This window comes from Schistocerca cancellata, chromosome 6, assembly GCF_023864275.1.
Source record: "Schistocerca cancellata isolate TAMUIC-IGC-003103 chromosome 6, iqSchCanc2.1, whole genome shotgun sequence".
NCBI classification, from domain to species: Eukaryota; Metazoa; Arthropoda; class Insecta; order Orthoptera; family Acrididae; genus Schistocerca; species Schistocerca cancellata.
In genome coordinates this window covers 229,614,853-229,633,689 of record NC_064631.1, presented here as the reverse complement: position 1 = coordinate 229,633,689, position 18,837 = coordinate 229,614,853, and the positions used below count along the sequence as shown (strand labels likewise).

At 38.2% G+C, this 18,837-nt stretch overlaps 1 protein-coding gene across 5 annotated transcripts in view; it reads right to left on the bottom strand.

Moving 5' to 3' along the window:
* The window catches only part of LOC126088100 (aldehyde dehydrogenase, dimeric NADP-preferring-like), a 384,157-nt gene that overhangs the window by 24,317 nt on the left and 341,003 nt on the right, over positions 1-18,837 (bottom strand). For 4 of the 5 annotated variants that reach the window (XM_049906192.1, XM_049906195.1, XM_049906197.1 and 1 more), the window contains exon 9: positions 15,878-15,993. In XM_049906192.1, the coding sequence (XP_049762149.1) occupies positions 15,878-15,993 (116 nt within the window). Of the gene's footprint in view, positions 1-10,127; positions 10,244-15,877; positions 15,994-18,837 lie in introns of all 5 variants that reach the window. The other variant, XM_049906194.1, reaches the window with a different exon arrangement.

The following is an 18,837-nucleotide window of genomic DNA, read 5'->3' as shown; positions in this document are numbered from 1 at the left end:
TCTGCCACTTTTGTTCCATTAAGAGTGACATGCAGAGTTCTATCTGCAAGGAAGTCTTCAATCCAGTCTCAAACCTGATCCGATACTCAGTAAGCTCATATTTTTCTCACTAAACAGCAGTGCAGGACAGTGTCAAATGCCTTCCTGAAGTCAAGGGACACAGCATCAACCTGAGCACCATTTTCTTATGTGCTATGGATCTAATGGAGGAACAGAGCAAGTCGAGCTCTGCAAGATCTCTGTTTGCAGAATCCATGTTGATTTTCGATAGAGGAGATTTTCATTCTCCAAAAAGTTGTAATTTTTTAGCATAAACATGTTCTATATTTCTACAACAGATTGATATCAACAATATAGGCCTATAATAAAGCACATTTGTTCTACAACTCATCTTGAAAATGGGAATAACCTGCACTTTTTTCCAGTTGCTAGGTACCCTTCATTGCTCAATGATCTACAACAAACTGCTACTAGAAGGGGAGCAAGTTCTTTCGCATAATCTTTCTATAATTTTATAGATATCTCATCTGCCCTGATGCCTTTCCATTACTATTCGGTCATAGTTGATTTTCTACTCTGCAATCATGTATCTCAATATCTGTTAGTTTGGCATTTGTATGACGATTGAAAGCAGCAACCATGTTATCATCTTCTGCTACAAAACAATTTAGAAGACTGAATTCAGTACTTCAGCTTTCTCTCTGTTAGCTTCCAGTTTGGTGGCACTATGATCACTGCACGAATGAATACAGGATTTGAACCACTTAGTGACTTCACGTTAGACCAAAACCTATTAGGGCTTTTACTCAAGATCAGTTGACAAAATTTTACTTTCAAAATCACCGAATGACTCTCATTTTTCGTCTTACACTCATTTTTGCTTCGTTTAATGAGCAGGCATATTTGTTGCACAAAAGTACTGGGCAGATTGTAACAGGGTGGCGCATTTCTGACAAATCTTGCGATATCTGATGATGCAAAATTTCATCTGAATGGGTTTCTCAATAAACAAAACTTCTTATATTACTCAGGGCAAACCTGCAGCCCGATGATGGAAAGGCCCAGAGCAACCCAAAGGTTGCCCACTGCTGTGCTATTGAATAGTTCACTGGAATCGCTTGTGGTTATTCTCTCTCTCTCTCTCTCTCTCTCTCTCTCTCTCTCTCACTGCTAGCCAGAAAGTGCCAATTCTGAGCTGTATATAGCCATGATAATTATTTCTTCATTCTCCACCTGCAGGGAGGTTCAGCACGATGTGGCTACAGCCCACGTGGCCCGTAATTCAAAGACTACACCCAGGTGCCACTTTCCACATTCCTTATTCTCACAATTTGGTGATATCCTTTAGCTGGCAAGATCACCTGATCTTTCAGCCCATGATTTTTTTGTAGGATCCTCTGAAGAACAAAGTTTTTTCATAGTGATACTGTCAAGTTGCAAGCCACAAATCCAAACATCTTTCCCAATGGATTGGCAATGATGGGAGTAATTTGTGTGATGTGCTTTTTAGGAAATAAACAGGCACCTATAACTTATGTTAGAGCAAATATACACTAAACCTCATAATTACCTAATGACAATGTACTACTTCCTGTTGGCCACACAAAGATTATATAATGTGGTGCTTCCTGTTAAGTGAACATTTGATAGGAGCAGAAGAAATACAAAAACAAGACAAAAGGACAGTAAAAAAAAAAAAAAAAAAAAAAAAAAAAAAAAAAAAAAAAAAAAAAAAAAAAAAAACAACAACAACAACAACAACAACAACAACAACAACAACAACACAGAAGGACTCACACTCTGAGGGTTCCATACCAACTTAATAATGTATATAGATAATAATAATAATTTTGTGTGGTTCAATGGCCTGGTGCAAATCATTCTATTGGATGCCAGTTTGGCAAATCACTTGTCCCTAACCCATCCCAGTTATCCAACCACAGAAGGGACCTACAGTTTAAAGTGGAATCCAAACCACATATTGTTTCTTGCGACTCCTCTCATCACTGACAGGTGAAAGATAGGTTAAAACGAAGACTGAAAAATCTGCCACCATCCGAGTTTAAATCCACGACCTCACCATTTGCAGGCAGGCACTTTACTACTTCGTTCTCATTATCACCACCTGCCTCTTCATTGTTTTTTGTCCTCCTTTTTTTCCATCAATTGTTTTACGAGGATTTCACATGCCACTGTTCAAAATTCCATCAATGAGTTTTTCACTCAGTTTTTATATTACAGAGGGTGGTCAGTCCCATGACGGAACCCACTGTGTTACCATGCAGGCTCTAGACCAGAATTCCCAAGAATATACAGAGTGTCCGGTGAAGGAGTCCCTGGTTTCAAAATTAAATATCTAAAAAACTAAGACTGATAGACAAGTGCAACAAAAGGTGTATTTATTGTGAAAGCTGTAAGAATTTTACACAGAACTTTCGGAATAATTTGAAAAGGTACTCACAGATGGTGCTGTACACTGCGCAGCTCGCATAGCTGTGCAGTGTGAATAATTAAACTCATCCTCTGCAGGCAATCTTTCAAATCATATCAGAACCTTTTCAAAATGTCCACTACTCACAGTATGGAGGTGGCATAAATGAACAATGAAATTTGCAAACGGATCCTGTAGTGTCACAATGGAAATGGATTCAGATGCCACAAAGATCACCAATGTGCTGGGATGGTTCCAGTAGGCAGTGTCTTTCAATGTATCCCACAAAATGTAGTTGCAAGAAGTCACCTAGTACGACTATGGAGGTCAGTCTATCCCTGGATTAGTAAATTTACAGTAATCCAACACAATGACAATTTCCGAAGTATAGATCAAGAGAGCAAAACATCTGTTCTGTGTGATGTTGTCTGGCCCCATCTTGCATGAACCACTCCGTATCTGGTTGACCATCCCACGCTACGTGTGTGGTGACAAATTGTTCCAAAATTGCGATGTAAAATTCACTAGTGACCATTCCTCACATGAAAGAAGGGCTAATAAGGCCTCTGCTGCATACCACAACCCAGGCAGTAACTTTGGGAAAATACAGTGGTTTCGCTTCACACAAATGGGGTTTGTCACAATCCCAAAATCGCTAATTTTGTTCATTCACAACTGCATTCAGGTGGAAGTATGCTTCACCTGTGAACTAAATGCAGCCAACATCAAATCCTTCATTATCAATCACTGTGTGAATCTGGTTTGCAAAGTCAGCCCTGTATCACACACCTTTCACTGGTACGGTCTGCTGGCTTTGGATTTTGAATGTAAACAACATGTAGTCCTGGTCTCAGTATTTTCCTTGCACTAGAACTCGGAAAGTCAGTCTGCAGCAATTATTTGGACAGATTTTCTTGGATTTTGCTGTACGATTCCAGAAACCTTAGCGACATTTTCAGGAGTAACTACAGTTTGTCTGGAGCCAACATTCCTCACTATGTCATCAGCGACACTGCCCGTCTTTTGGAATTTGGCGATTTCAACCTCCTTTCATGTTCCAGTGGTGGCACTGATCACTCTGAGCAGCAGCACGCTATTTATAGGCACTATATATCGTGATTACTGCATCGCCTGTTACCAGCTTTTCAAACTATTTCAAAATTTCTGTATATAATTTATACAGCTTTCACAATAAACATACTATTTGTTGCACCCATCTATTAGTCTTAATCTTAAGAGATATTTAACTTTGAAATCAGGGAGTCCTTCACTGAACATCCTGTAAATGGTTTGTCTATAGGTTTTGATAAGTGAGTTTGAGAGTATTGACTTAGAAGCTGAATTTATTTACACCGGTAAGGTACCGTAGACCTTAGTATTTGACATAAGCTTCAAATTTGATACTTCTACCCCTTCCTGAGAAAAGGGGTCTTAACAGCCAGCCAGATGGACAAGAAAGTGAGACAATAAGCATTCCATTTTCACCAATTGAGGTACAAAACCCTAAAAATGCCAATTTTTTAAAAAATAGATATTTTTTTATGTCCCAGAACAAGAAGCTCCTCACACGACGTTCCTCTACACAAATTCTGCTGAAAGAAGGAAGTGAAAATTAGTTATCAAGGATTATTTGCTGTAAAAACAGTTCAAAGGATATCAATTGTTTAATGGTGGCATTATAAATGCAAAAATAAATGAAAATAAAATGCTTAATTAAGAAAGTATGACAATGTACTGTTGATTAACCCCGCATTCATAATTATGGGTAGAGACTAAAAAACACTTGCCTGAACAGTTAACATAGAAGTGAAATGAAAGAAAAGATGGCACAAAGGAAGATTACAGGTGAATGTCTCATCAACATTCAAACTGTAATACCTGGAACTACAGATGGTGCTTGTGGCAGGCTCTGTGAAACTAGAGGATGATCACACAGACTAATCAGTGCACAGTCAACCGAGGGAAAAATTGGCTGACCCTGTAAATCTCTGACAGGGAACCTGAATACACCAATGTTCTTCACAGCTATTACAACCAGCAGCTTGTGCGTTATGACTATCACTACTGACTTTGACCCGACTGCAAATCATAATCTAGCTGGTGTTATATCCAGGGTACAATAATGACTTCATAGATCTTTATTGTGCTTGTTATTTTCTCATTAGCAATGAATTCTTTTTGTTGTTATGGAATGTCATTTCCTTCGAGCCGAAGTAGTTCATAAAAATTGGCAATGATCCGTTTCAAACTTTTAATGTGAGCTAGCAGCTAGCCTAATGGACCCTGAAACGGCACAGACATTTTGGAACAGTAACAGCATAAGTACACCATCAACAGCAAATGGAAGTACTACATTTGCAAAACAGCATGCTAAAGCCATGCAGTGAAACATTTTATGCTCTTCCACACTTCAAAATTGACCACAAACAACTTCAGCAATAAACACACCCATGAATATGTGTACGTGTGTGTGTGTGTGTGTGTGTGTGTGTGTGTGTGGGGGGGGGGGGGGGGGGGGGGGGGGGGGGGGGGGAAGCGCACACACGTGCAGGCACACCAGCACTGTATGAGAAATGTGAAGTGTATACGAGGCACAGCTGTCGTATCTCTGATCACAGAGGATTAATTACCGGTTTTTCACAATTCAGTATTCCTATAATATAGTTTATGTTCGTGGAGATAATTCTTTCTGGATATAAAAATCTGAATGTTTCTTTGCATTGCCTCTAAATGCCTCTTTCTCTATTTTCTACACACACACACACACACACACACACACACACACACACACACACACACTCTTCTACAGTAGATTCAGTGACATACCGTAACCAGCTAACTATAAGATGAGGTTTTTTGCCAGATTCATTACTCAAAAAATGTAGAGTTGTCTTACAACTCCAGATGAACTACTGTTCACGATATCAACATCTTTACTTAGTATGGGGGTTTTCTTACATTTACAGATGAAACTTCGGCAACTGAGTAATGCACAGATTTAACTTAAGAGTGGGAGGTGCAACAACTTGGCTGAGCACTAGGACGAACATGTGGAGGAAAGTGGCAAGCAGACAGCAAATTTTCTCATGTTGCCAAACATGGGAACACATACTGCCTTTGCTTTCTATGAATGTCTGCAATGTAGCTTGCCTGAATCCAATTGTAGCTGCAATTTAAATGAATATATAATACTCAACAATAGTAAATGTTTCTACAGAAGACAAATTAATGTTAACAAAAATACATTTGCACAGAACACTTTAAACACAGTACAACAAATGAAACACAAAGTTGTTACTGTTCAACAGCACTGCTGATATTCAAGTTAGTATCAGTGTTAATCCAAAGTGGTATGATTTCTGCCTATGCACCTGCATTCTAACAACAACACTATCTTGCTCAGTCGGTCACGTAGGTAGTAAGCATAAAAGAAAGTGAAAATAAAAATTAATGTATATCATTTCTTTTGGTTTATTTTACTACTTCTTGTGTGACCAAAAATCAACAAATGGTGGAAGTTTAGAATAGGAGTCATCTTTTATTTTGGGTTGTCTTATAGTCAGGTAAATAAGGCATTTATGCAACAACTAACATTTCTCAACATTCCAAGAATGGTCAGTAATTCTGAGGGAATGTTGTATATTCCAAGCATCTTGTTTCCACTTAGGTCTTTCACTGCTCTGTCAAATTATTCTCACAGCATGTGTCCCACATCACCTTCACCTGCTTCCTCTTCTCTTACTATCACACTGTCCTCAATTTTATTTTCCTTATAAAGACACTCTTTATACTGCTTGCACCATTCCATAGTAGGAAGAAAGATGAAAGTTTACCATCTCTCTGGCATTGAGTTCATAACAGAGTGAGCTGTGGGAATGTCCACTGTGGTTGGTGTATGATAAGTGAAATATTTGTGACTTGACAATAGGCATTAGTGCATTCTTAGTTTCAAAGCGGAACCTTTTACTGTGTAAATATTTGTGCAGTAAAGCATTATCATCATTCTGGATTGTGTCACATCTCAGTTATATCATACCCGCACCGTACTCTCACCACATTGGAGACCCATAATGAATGTAAATTATGCCACATATGTACCAAACTACACCACAACAATGTGATCTGTGCATAACCATTGTGTGCAATTCACATATTACAACAAGTTTTTCCATTCCAGTCAGTGCAATGTTTTTCATCCGACTCTTCAACCACCTACAGTGATCAATTCCGCAGCAGGAAATGTACTTTAATCCTGCGTTTTGATTTTTGACAATAGTGCCATACATCTGAAAGCAACAAATGATCTACTTTGGGACCTCATTGCTGTTCCCATTTTACAGAAACACTATGCGACTGCTGAACTGCAGCATTCCAGCTGCTTGCATTTGCATTCATTCAGTACGGACGCAGCATCTCCCACGCCACACGTGATTTCCTTAGACCCGCCTGTGCTGCCACCGACTGCCCAGATTTCAAACATTTGCACTGTGGATGGATCTGGAACATCTCAATTTAGTCTGGACCAACTACATGCCAGGTGTGCAACTACTGACAACTCATCTGTAATGAATGAACAATTACATCAAGAACATTCCATGGAACACCAACAACATATTCACACTGTTGATGAACATGCTGGCTGCCATGGACTGCAGCTTCAGTCTCAAGTGCTTATTTCCAAGCAGCGGCCAAATCCCACCGACTGCACCTGTCTACCATGAACTCCAACGTCACCGTGCTCATTTGATATGATGGTCTTCACATGACATCAACAAACCCCCACTTTTTTTGTGCCGATACAGAATACTGCTAACCACACCTGACCCTATGCAAATCACCACCACTCACATCATGATCATGCAGCCGCACTGTGTCCAACCATGCCACATCTGTGCAGCCATGACATGCAACTGACTTCGCCATGTTCCCGCCTGTGCAGGACACTGCCGTGTTGCACTGAGGAACCACGCCCCACGTCCCACTGCATCCACGAGAGTCAAATTCGATGACACTGTGTGAAATTTATGCCTGTACTGTGATTAACTGATATTGCTTGAAAAATGTTCATCTACTTCAGAAGATTATTATAGTTACCTCAATGCACCACATGGCAGTGAATCTTCTTTCACTCCACAAACAATGACTGCTACCAGACTTCACATCTGCAATTACGCACATAAATATGATCTGCTCATTGACTTGGTCTCTGATGCGTGTTCAGCAGGGCTTCCACCTCCGATGGTCCCATTCTGAGAACCATGTTTTCCACTGTGCTGCCTGCCTTCTTTCCTCCAATGAATGACCTTTTGGTGGAACAAAGTTCTAATATCAACTTGCTACCAGTCATCGGCTCATTGACAAAGGACGAACCTAGGGTACTGAAACCGCATGAGGCTGCCCGTTCATCGATTACAGTGCACAAATCCATGACACGGACCCTACAACTGCCATTGTCTTTCCCCTTAAATGAACATTTTCTGCCAAGGACATCATAAAACCAGACCTAGTGATGGACTTTTAACACCAATTTCAACTCTCCTTGGTCGTACAACATGCCGTGCTCCTGTACTTTGACATGGACCACTGCAGCCCAGAAACTTTTGTCTTGTCGCCTCCACCTATACATGGTACATCGAACGTTCAAGACAAACAACAGGAAGACAACTGTACATCCATCAAGACTGTTGAGGAGCATACTTCCTCGGCTGAGGAGCTACGCCAACTGTCGTACGTCATTGGACAGATTCTGTTGAGATAACATGTTTATCCCCCAATGTAATGAAGACATACCTGCTGCCCTCGCACTGGTGCATAGGCAGATCACAGGTTTGACACACAACCATCATGTCCAAGAGAGTGGGAGCACATGCATAGTCCCATCACACATACCAATCATGCCCACCCAACACACTGGCCATGCCCTCCTCTCCTTGCTCTACCCACCACCCGCAATGTTACCAACACACGCATATGGTGGAGTACATGTCATGTCAGTAAAGTACAGTACAGTACACCACGTCAGCCGTGCCTAGCCACATAGCTACCCCACCACTGGCATCATCGTTCATGTATCTCAGCTGTACAGTACACTGTGGCCACGTACCTTCCACATGATGCACCGCCATGCAGCTCAACTGCTGCCCACCGCTGATCTTCACATGATAACAGCAACCCCACCAGCTACATTCACCTGGTCCACTGACAGCCACTGCACAGACTGTGCCCATTGAAGCTCCCTCCAGCAATTGCATTATAGGCTCACGTCAACTGCACAACCCTTCAACATATGCTGTTCCTTTGATCAGAACGAAGTCTCTCCAACATGTCTCACCTCCACATGCCAACATCCTCACCACTGACACCCCACTCTCAACTATCCAGTTGTACTTCTGCTGTTCCATGTAGACACACTGGATGCTTCCCATGGCAGCTACAACTGTATTACCACCAGTTCAGTATTCATACTGCACCCATGACCACTTCGAGAAATGGCCCAGTTGTGACCCTCGAAAGTGCCAGCCACAGCATGACCTATCATTCATATCAGTACTCACCGTTAAAGTAGTCACCAACCCCATTCTCATCATCCCTTCAGTGTTGCGCACTGCGGGGTGAGGGGGATGGGGGAAGGGTTGAAATGGGGGGGGGGGGAGAAGGTGTATCTCTGGAAAATCCATGCAATGTACACTGCTGATGTACCATAAGTGAGAAATGGAATATCTGTGACCTGACCACAGATAACAGTGCATTTTTAGTTTACAAACAGAACAGACGTGTACCGTATCTCAATTATTTCATACCCACTCCACACTTTCATTATAGAGCATTACCTCAATTAAACGTAAACAGAGAAAAGTGGGCAAGGTGGGAGGGGGTGTGCAGTGGATGTGGATGTGGTGGTGGTGGTTGTGGTGTTGTGTGTGTGTGTGTGGGGGGGGGGGGGGGAGGAGGAGGAGGAGGAGGAGGAGGAGGAGGAGGAGGAGGGGGGGGGGGGTGCAGAGCGAATTGACTGTGGTCTTGCTGAAGCAACCACCTCAGAATTCATCGAAGCTGGAAAAAATGACCATTTGCTTCACGTTAATGATAAATGGAATTTGCAGAGTTTGAGTCTATAAAGTCTTCTTTGTCTCCCTTGCAGTTTTTTAAGTGTTTATGTTGTCATTGAGTGTATATGTAACTTACTCTGCTTTGTTTCTAATAGAGGGGAAAAAAAAGAAAAAGAGTGTGTACCAGCAGTTTGAGAGAAGACGGAAATCCAGCAAAAATTAAACTGCGGCTATTCAGGATCACAGAAATGGTTATACAACTTGTGAACTAACATATCACAAAATATAAAATTGGAAAACTGCTTAAAATCAACACTGAATGTTGTCAGTACCCAGCATACACAAACAGATAAAATAAGCAACTACACATTACAAAAGAATGCAAAGTATCACTTTCATACATACTAGTGACTACAACTGTATTCATAATATATATTCACAATGACTGTCACTATTAGTACTGTTAATGTTGTTACTGTCACATTAAACCAGATTGTGGAAAAAGGGCAAAAGGAAAGAGGGCAAAAGTAGAAAGACTGATAGAAGGCACATTTCTTAGTTTATATTTGTTATATACAAAGAAGTTAAAATGTTTAAAGTTAACAGTGAACTAACTGCATTACAAAAGTAACTTGAAACAGACTCATTACCTGCAAGATGAAGAACAGTGTCATTGCAACACACTCCACCACAAGGGACATTGTCAATCAAGAGCTCCATATCCGTTTTTCTACTGGTGAAGATGTAGAAAGCTAAAGGCTTTTCCCTGTACCAATAACAAAACCATGCCCAGCGTATAGTTCAAAGCAGGCTTCAAAAGAGGGTGCAGCAAACATAAACCAACCATCCTTTCCTAAGGCCACTAAAGAATTCATGTTAGGAGGGAAGAGATTGGACATCCAGAAGTTATAGATTTGCGCAACCTTTCCCTATCTGGGAAAGTACTTTGCCACTCTTTTCAAATTATCATCTGTGACAAAAGCAAGCTGGGATAATTTTAATTCCCCTCTCGTTTTGTCATCTGCCTCCTTAAAATTCATTTTGTTATTTTTAACTGATTACCATTAGCATACGTGGATATAATCTGCATTTTCATATAAGAGGAGGACTGGCCCTCAGTTTTGAAGTAAATAACACCAGATCTAATTTTGTGCTTAGTTTTATGTATGTATTTGATTTTCTAATTTATTTTAGTTATAGGGCGAAATCAGTAATTGTTTCATAACTTAAATTCTATTGTTGATGTATAAACAAATATAAATTCTGTAATAATTGTAAACATTTGGAAGACGAAATGCTAGTAATCTCAAAGTATCTATTTGGCTCTCTTCGAAAACATGTTAGCAAAACCAGCCCTTAATTAATTCCAAAGTAATTAACAGTTTTGTTAAAAGTATTGTTTGCATAACTATATTTGTTAATTTCATAATTTAAAAAAATAATAATGTGGCCTAACTTTTCTAGTAGAAGAAACTGTTGAAGGGACACAATTTTTCAGTGTATTCAGTTAATTTAATGAGTTAAGTTTTAATTGTAATTTACATAAATTTAACTTTGAACAATGTAGTTTCAGCCCCTATTATTGTGAGGATACATAAGGGCCCGATTTTTGGTCACGAGACATTAAGTCCACAGCCGAGTTTTAGACGAGAAACCTGTGTTGGTTAGAACAACAACAATGCTTCAAATTAACTGTGGAACAAGTGTTAAACAATTAGGCCGTGTGTAAAAACAGTGACAGTGTCTACTTCATACATACCTGATTATTCTTGAAGAACTGTGAATTTTGTGGTTACTGCTCATAGATGTTGAACTAGAAACTATTGTAGCAGTATGTGGAGTTTCACCTGCTAACTGTTATGAGGCTTATCGAAGGTTACATAATAGTGCAGTGGCCATATAACTGTGTAATATTGGGGCTTGTGCAAAGTGAAAATTAAAGTACTGTGAAACACAACTGTGCACCTGTCGGCTACATGATTTACAGTAGTGTGTGTTGGAATCCACAACCCATTTTTCTGCCAATGTAGCAACACAGTATGGCGACACCGAGGACAACAATCAACAAAAGACAACAGCTAGGCAGGAGGAACCGCCACACACTGGATTAATCACCACAAAGAAAGCTTAGCTCATTTAATATCATACAGATTCTGCTAGCAGCATGCACATTGTCATACCACTCAAGAAAGACAATGCAGAATGTGTCAAATTGGGATAAAATATCAGACTTGTGACAATATTCTCCTTTTTTCTCAAGAAAACAAATCTGTGCCAGAAAGCTGACAGGAATATGCAGATGTGAATGCTGTAGCAGTGCAACCAGAAACTGTAGTCCATTTATCTACTGATGCTCTTGAAGCAGATTACATTACACACAACCCTTTGACGATAGAGTCTCAGTAATTTGAAATGTGAGCAAGAATCTGAGTTTTGATGGTGCATGTCAGTTTCACCTCAAGTGTTACACAGCAGTGCTACCTCTACCGCTACGAATGCATTACTTTTGGTTTATGTTACAATGTAAAGCAATCTTTTCCTTTGTTGAAAGGCTGGTTGTGAGAACAGCAAGTCCCTGCTCTCCAGATAAGAAAACATTTATAGGAGTTGAATTCAGCTGAAGGTACGCTGAATGAAGAAAATATTTCTCATAGCTGGCCAGCCAAAGATGAAAGCATATATTTCTTTTATTATACATTGTAATGATGGATTGATGGTAAAGTGGAAGTCAGTTGCGCTTGTGTTTTCTACAGGATAATATCTTGTTATGAATATAATAGAGGGAAACATTCCACGTGGGAAAAATATATCTAAAAACAAAGATGATGTGACTTACCAAACGAAAGCGCTGGCATGTCTGCTTGTGTCTGTGTATGTGCGGATGGATATGTGTGTGTGTGTGAGTCCTTTTTTCCCCCCTAAGGTAAGTCTTTCCGCTCCCGGGATTGGAATGACTCCTTACCCTCTCCCTTAAAACCCACATCCTTTCGTCTTTCCCTCTTCTTCCCTCTTTCCTGATGAAGCAACCGTTGGTTGCGAAAGCTTGAATTTTGTGTGTGTGTTTGTGTTTGTTTGTGTGTCTATCGACATACCAGCACTTTTGTTTGGCAAGTCACATCACCTTGTTTTTAGATATATAATATCTTGTTATGTTGAGAAATGTTAGTTGTTGCATAATTATGTTGTCCTTAATAAGCGAAGATTTTTTTTCCATCAAGTGCCTGAGTCACTGAATCTATTGAACTTATTTATGTGATTTTTTAAATTTTCATATACCTTCTAAACTGAAATAGGTACAGAGGGAAGAAGTGTCTAGAGGCAAAGCAAAGTAACATTTGGATTTTAATATCCAATAAGAATCTTCCTGATGAATATTAACTACACTACTTGCATACTGATTTATGGAAAACCAATCATTATAGCTGTGCAAAGATAAGCTGCAGAGAAGCTGTTCAAATCTGCCCAAAAACAGTCTCCATGCCATTAAATGAAAGTAATAAATGAGGCAAATGTTTAGAAGGAAATTCAATCTTTTGAAAAAAGAATCTTACAAATTTAGTTGCAAAGTGCAATGATACAATGATGCAGTAATTCAAATTATACTCTTGCAAAACAGTGACTGTTCAATTTATATCCCTACAGTTCAGCCACTTTGGAAATTAGAACGCACATTAACAACTTTAGTAGACATATGGGGCACACTCTTAGCAATGGGACAAAGTTGGTATTTGAGATAGAGAAGTTACAGATAAATATACTCTACGCTGTGGTGAGAAGCATTTTGCTGAAGGAAAAGTATCACCCCTAGCATTAGTGTAGTCTCTGATGGCAGATGTGCATATCTACGGATTATCATCTCTACAGATTATTATGTGTTAAAGACACTGGAGAATCCCAATTTGAAACAAAAATTAGATCTCAAGAAAAACTAAATGCAATGCCAGAGTAACTGAAATTCACTGACATGTGCATGTTTTAACATATGCTGATTCTGAGATGTTCCAGCCACAACCAAAAACAATAAATAGTAAAAACTATAGTCTGCTATGTTCTAAGCTTTCTGCTGCAGCTGAGAGAGAGAGGAAGGGGTGGAGAGAGGAGGTGGTTAATATTCGTCACTGCGTAGCTGCCTGTTCCATACAAGGATTCTGCACCAGAGAAAGCCTCAAAGCATATCCCATTAGCGATTATGAGGCCTATCTATAACACTCTTTTTAGGAAATAAGGTAGATTCATCAAAAACTATAGGACTTATTTCAACTTCACTGGTCTTTATTATTAACAATTCTTGCTAAAATATTGCAATAGATAAGCAATGCTCAAGGGCAAACTACGTAAGCCATTTGTATGATATTTCTTTAGTTGAGGTGCTACACCTTCCCAGAACTCTTCCAATGAAATACAACTAGGCATTTCCTCCTTCTACTGTAAAATTAACATAGTCAATGCATGCTGTTTTGTTCTGAAGTATCATTTCAGTAATCCCTGACTATAATTTATTACTGATGTTAGAATCATTAGCCAAATATTGCAGTCATACTAGTGAAGAAAATGGGGACAGCCCCCTTATTAATTATAATGAATGACTTGAGTACCAGTTATGTCTTGCAACACAGAAATGAACTCTTGGCGGATTAAGCAAAGAAGTCCTAATCCATGACCAAAACAGCTACAATTATTGAAATTCTGTACAACTCACTTTTTTGTGAAAGAATATGTAAGGTTGGTTTATATTTGCTCTACCACTCACAAGAACAACTGTAAATCTTATTACCGAAAAGTACATACAAGAGAAAAATTGAGCACTCACTGATCAGACTAAGCTGCAAAATAAGCTTCCAATTAAATAAAAGATAATTTATCAATTTGTTATTTATGGCATTATCTTTCATCATAGCTTCCTTTGTAAAGTGGAAAGTCAGGTAAAGAACAAAGAAGTTACATCTACAAATGTTGTAAATGCCAATGAACTGATTAAAAAGAAAATGGGATCATAAACATGGAGAAGTTATGAATGCATTTTCCACAAATTTTTTCTGTTTCATCCTCTCTCACTACATTTTATATTGACACTATTATATGTAAAAGAGAGTGCATGAGTCCAATATTCCTCACATTTTTGCATTTTAAATGATTTATTCTAACTACTGACCCTTGTTAACTACAACTCTACTATTTCAGTTGTGTATGTAATGTTCACAACCCTTTTTATTGCACAATACACAAAAGCTCTAGAATAACTTTAAAGGATAATACAACAATACTTCTAAAAGTGTTCAGTTTTTAAGGATATTTAAAACAATGTAGTAGACAATGGTAATGCAGCTATTTTTATAATTTTTTTTATCACAACCTGATCTGACCAATGGCACTTTTTACACAATTCTCTCTGCTGCACATTGAGCATAATTTTGTAGTATAATATGTTAGGACATTTAAATAATAGTCATTTTTTATAGTTTTACCAACCACCAAAGTCAGTTAATTAACCATTGCTTAAAAATTATGATAGCTAGAACAGACAGTAACCCTATCACCAATCTGCTTGTAAGTTAGGCATGATGTATGTTGCACATCAGTTTCTCTGAAAACTGCAGTATCTATGGAAAGAATCATCATCACAGTGGCATTTTAAATGTACAACCAATGACTAAACCTCACATATTAAACTAATTTTAGTTTCTGAAATGAATCACAATGCAGAGAGAGGAAAATTTTTGTGAATTTATTATGCTATTACATGCACCATCTCTTTTCAAAGTAGTTTCTAATTAGTACACTTAAGATACAGCTAGAAGCACAGTATCCGTAGATGTGTAAATTGAAATTACCCATTATTCTAATTGTTTTGGAACTAACATCTACATAAAACCTCAATGTGCATAGCAATATTTACAAGTTGACCAGGTATATCTTGCACACCAGTAAAGAGACAGGATTGTAACAAAGTGTGAATCCAACTTCCTGGAGTCACATATAAACAGTTTAACCAGTCAGCACATTCTGAATGAAGAAGAAATCTGTTTATATCTAGATAGTTGTATCCTGCCTTGTAAAGCCCTTAGTACAACTACCTCTACATAACAACAGAATCAAAGTTCATAATAAACATTAACTTCACCTTTACACTTAAAACAAATGGTAGTCTTGATTTGACCACCCTATAAATGGCAAAGCATGTAAAATAATTCTGAATGTATACCCACCACCAAGACAAATAATGTTTTTCCCCTGTATTATGAACAGGTCAACAGCAACCATAATTAGCTACAGAGCAGTGTTAATTATTACTTTTACAGAATGGAGGAATTTCATATTATCGTCACAACTGTAACTACATTCTATGCCAAGCACCTCATCAAAGGACCTGAAAGCATATTTTGCATTACCAACAACTCACCAGCAAACTGCATCACTGTGTCATTGATGCAAGCTGAGCCACTTCTTGTCTGATCCATGAACAACTTCTGTATCGACTTGTCAGTTGTAAATACATAAAGTGTCAATGGATGCCAGCTATTGAAGAGAAAAATGTGAATGTGGGCAGATATATAAATGGTTTCCTGGGATAAAGTGATTAATTATGATCACATAAACATATGTGCTGAGGAGATTCTGAATGGACTTACTTTTTCTCAATAATGCCTCCAGCTCTTCATAATATAACCTAAGTTATGATAGCATAAATATGGTTCTCATTCTCCACCTTCTACACTAATAATCCTTACAGGTACTACTAGTGCTACTAGTAACTACAGTACCATTCTTCCTGAAAGTTCCACACACCAAACATTTCATAGAGTCATTATGTATTTATATATTATATGTTTGTTTTGCTGTAGAAAAATTGTTCAACAGTTTACAAAAAATATTTCCAAACATACTCTTATCAATAGGTGAACTTCAGCTAGATTTTATGAAACTCCCTGGCAGATTAAACTATGTGCTGAACAAAGACCTGAACGTGGGACCACGGGCAGATCCCAGTGTTTTAATCCTACTTAAATATATAATTGAGGTAAAGCATGAATTTTAAACTGCAATTACTAATCTTTCATGTGTAATACAATGTCATTCTACTACCACATAAATTATTTAAAACTCACAATAAACATTTAAATGCTGCAATTTGGTAATAATTTGATAAACTGTCAAATATGAACATGTCCAAATAGCAAATAAAAATTGATCTGTACTATGAAGATATCATTTGGGATTTCCTCAAAATTTTAAGAAATGAAAACTCACTTGCTGTGATTCAATAATAAGTAAAGATATATCATGAAAAGTCTCTCATACTGAGACACAAACTTGTTTTTGCCATGTTATTGATAGGGGGGGGGGGGGGGGGAGAAAAAAATCGGTGTTATTTTATGGCCAAAATCGGTATTACTTTTTGCACTTTCCGGTGTTATTTATCCGTGTTATTTCTGACAAGCTTTTTCTATTATCAGTTATCTATTTTTGTCACATTTAACCATTTTTCAATGCTATGTTGAAAATGTAACTATTCCTAAGATAGGGTGGGCCAAACATGAGACCAGTGTAGAGAAAAATTCTTTTAACAAAAAACTTTGACACAAATAACTATTTAAAAACAAATACCAAAGGTAAAAATGAAAATAACAGAACCTTCATGTCGTTCTTGAGCTGTGGAGACCACAAAAGTCAGTCTCCACAGCTCGAGAATGACCTGAAGACGCGCTAGACGCATGAAACGCATCATCAATAAAGTATCTGCAACAGAGACTATTATTTCAATTTTTAACATTTGTATACTGTTGCTGCGCTTGGCCGGAATGGTGTGAAGTGATACATATATTTAAATAATGGGAAAAATATTATTTATCAATGATGTATCCAGTTTGTGGAATGTAGTGTTGGCCTGCAAAAATGTTCCCGCAGTCCTTTGGGCCAGATTTTCACAATCGCTCTTTTTCTTTTTTGCAGCTTAAAAGCTGCTGCTAATTGTAGATTGCCGCTTTATTGGCAAACTGGTCCACTTACACTTGTTGCCCTTATGTTTTTCGGTCTGCACATGTTTCACTGTTGAATCTTTACACTCCCATTAAACTCAGACATTGCAGAATTTACAAGACACTGTTAGCTTATCAGGAGCATATAAACCACTGATTTCAAATTCTCGCACCCTTTTGTCAGCAGTTACTGTAGGCTTCGTCATTGTGATGTGTTTGTGATAGATTTTCTTTATGCCATTGCTTTGAAATAGCATACTGTGGCACATACACTAAAAAAGACACAATCAAAATTCGCACAGTGGTCATTTGTACGCGCTCGCAAAAGTCGATAGTCGAAAGGCAACTAGTGATGTCACAACTACAAAAAGTAGTATGACAGTTGAACATGGAACATTTCAACACTAAGTATGTTTCTGACATCATTAGATTTACAGCAATTCTTACGAGGACACAGAAATATATTGTTGAAAAACGCTGATTTTGCGTTACTTCCTTAACAACTGCCAAATTCGCATTACTTCCTTAAAAACTGCTGAATTCACGTTCTTCATTGTGTTATCATTAAACGAATTTTTCCTGTTCCTAGTTATTGAATCAAGAAATGTAAAGTGACTGGTTTTCTAAAATATAAAAATGAGAAATATGCCTTTGAGTGCTCCCAACGTCTTGCACACACTATAAGAAAACAGTGGAAAACTTCAGAACTAGTGTGCATTGTTGCAGCTAATGCCAGAAAATTTCGATCAAAGAATATCAGGTATCAAAACACAAAGCAAAAGACTGAATACAAACTAAATGTTCTCCCCCTCCTCCTCCTCCTCCTCCTCCCCCCCCCCCTCTCTCTCTCTCTCTCTCTCTCTCTCTCTCTCTCTCTCTCTCTCTCTCCCTCCCCCCCCCCCCCCCTCCAGATGTATGTAAAACCTTTTAAAGTTTTATTTTTGGCACTGTAATTCATTTAACAGAATTGGTACAAAAATTACAAAACACAATACCAATGTAAGCCTAATTTAAGCTAACACACGAAATACAATAAAAAGCAGAAGATCTTAACCCACATAGACATTCTACCAAAGTTAATTAAGTCTTGGTCTAGGGGTTCGTGTCTCCAACTACTACTCGAAAGATGACAAGTTTGACTACATTCACATCTAAAGGCTGGAATTACAGATCATTTATAATCCTTAAGGAATACAAAAATAAATCAATAAAACCAAAATCACATTTAATAAACAGTTAAACTGGCCATGGCACCTTCTCTGAACTGTTACAAATTGATGAGATACAACAAGTGTATAAAAAGGGAGTAATCACTCATGTAAATAATTATAGGCTAATTTCATTGATCTCAACATACAGGAAGTCGCTTGAAAGAGTAATTCTA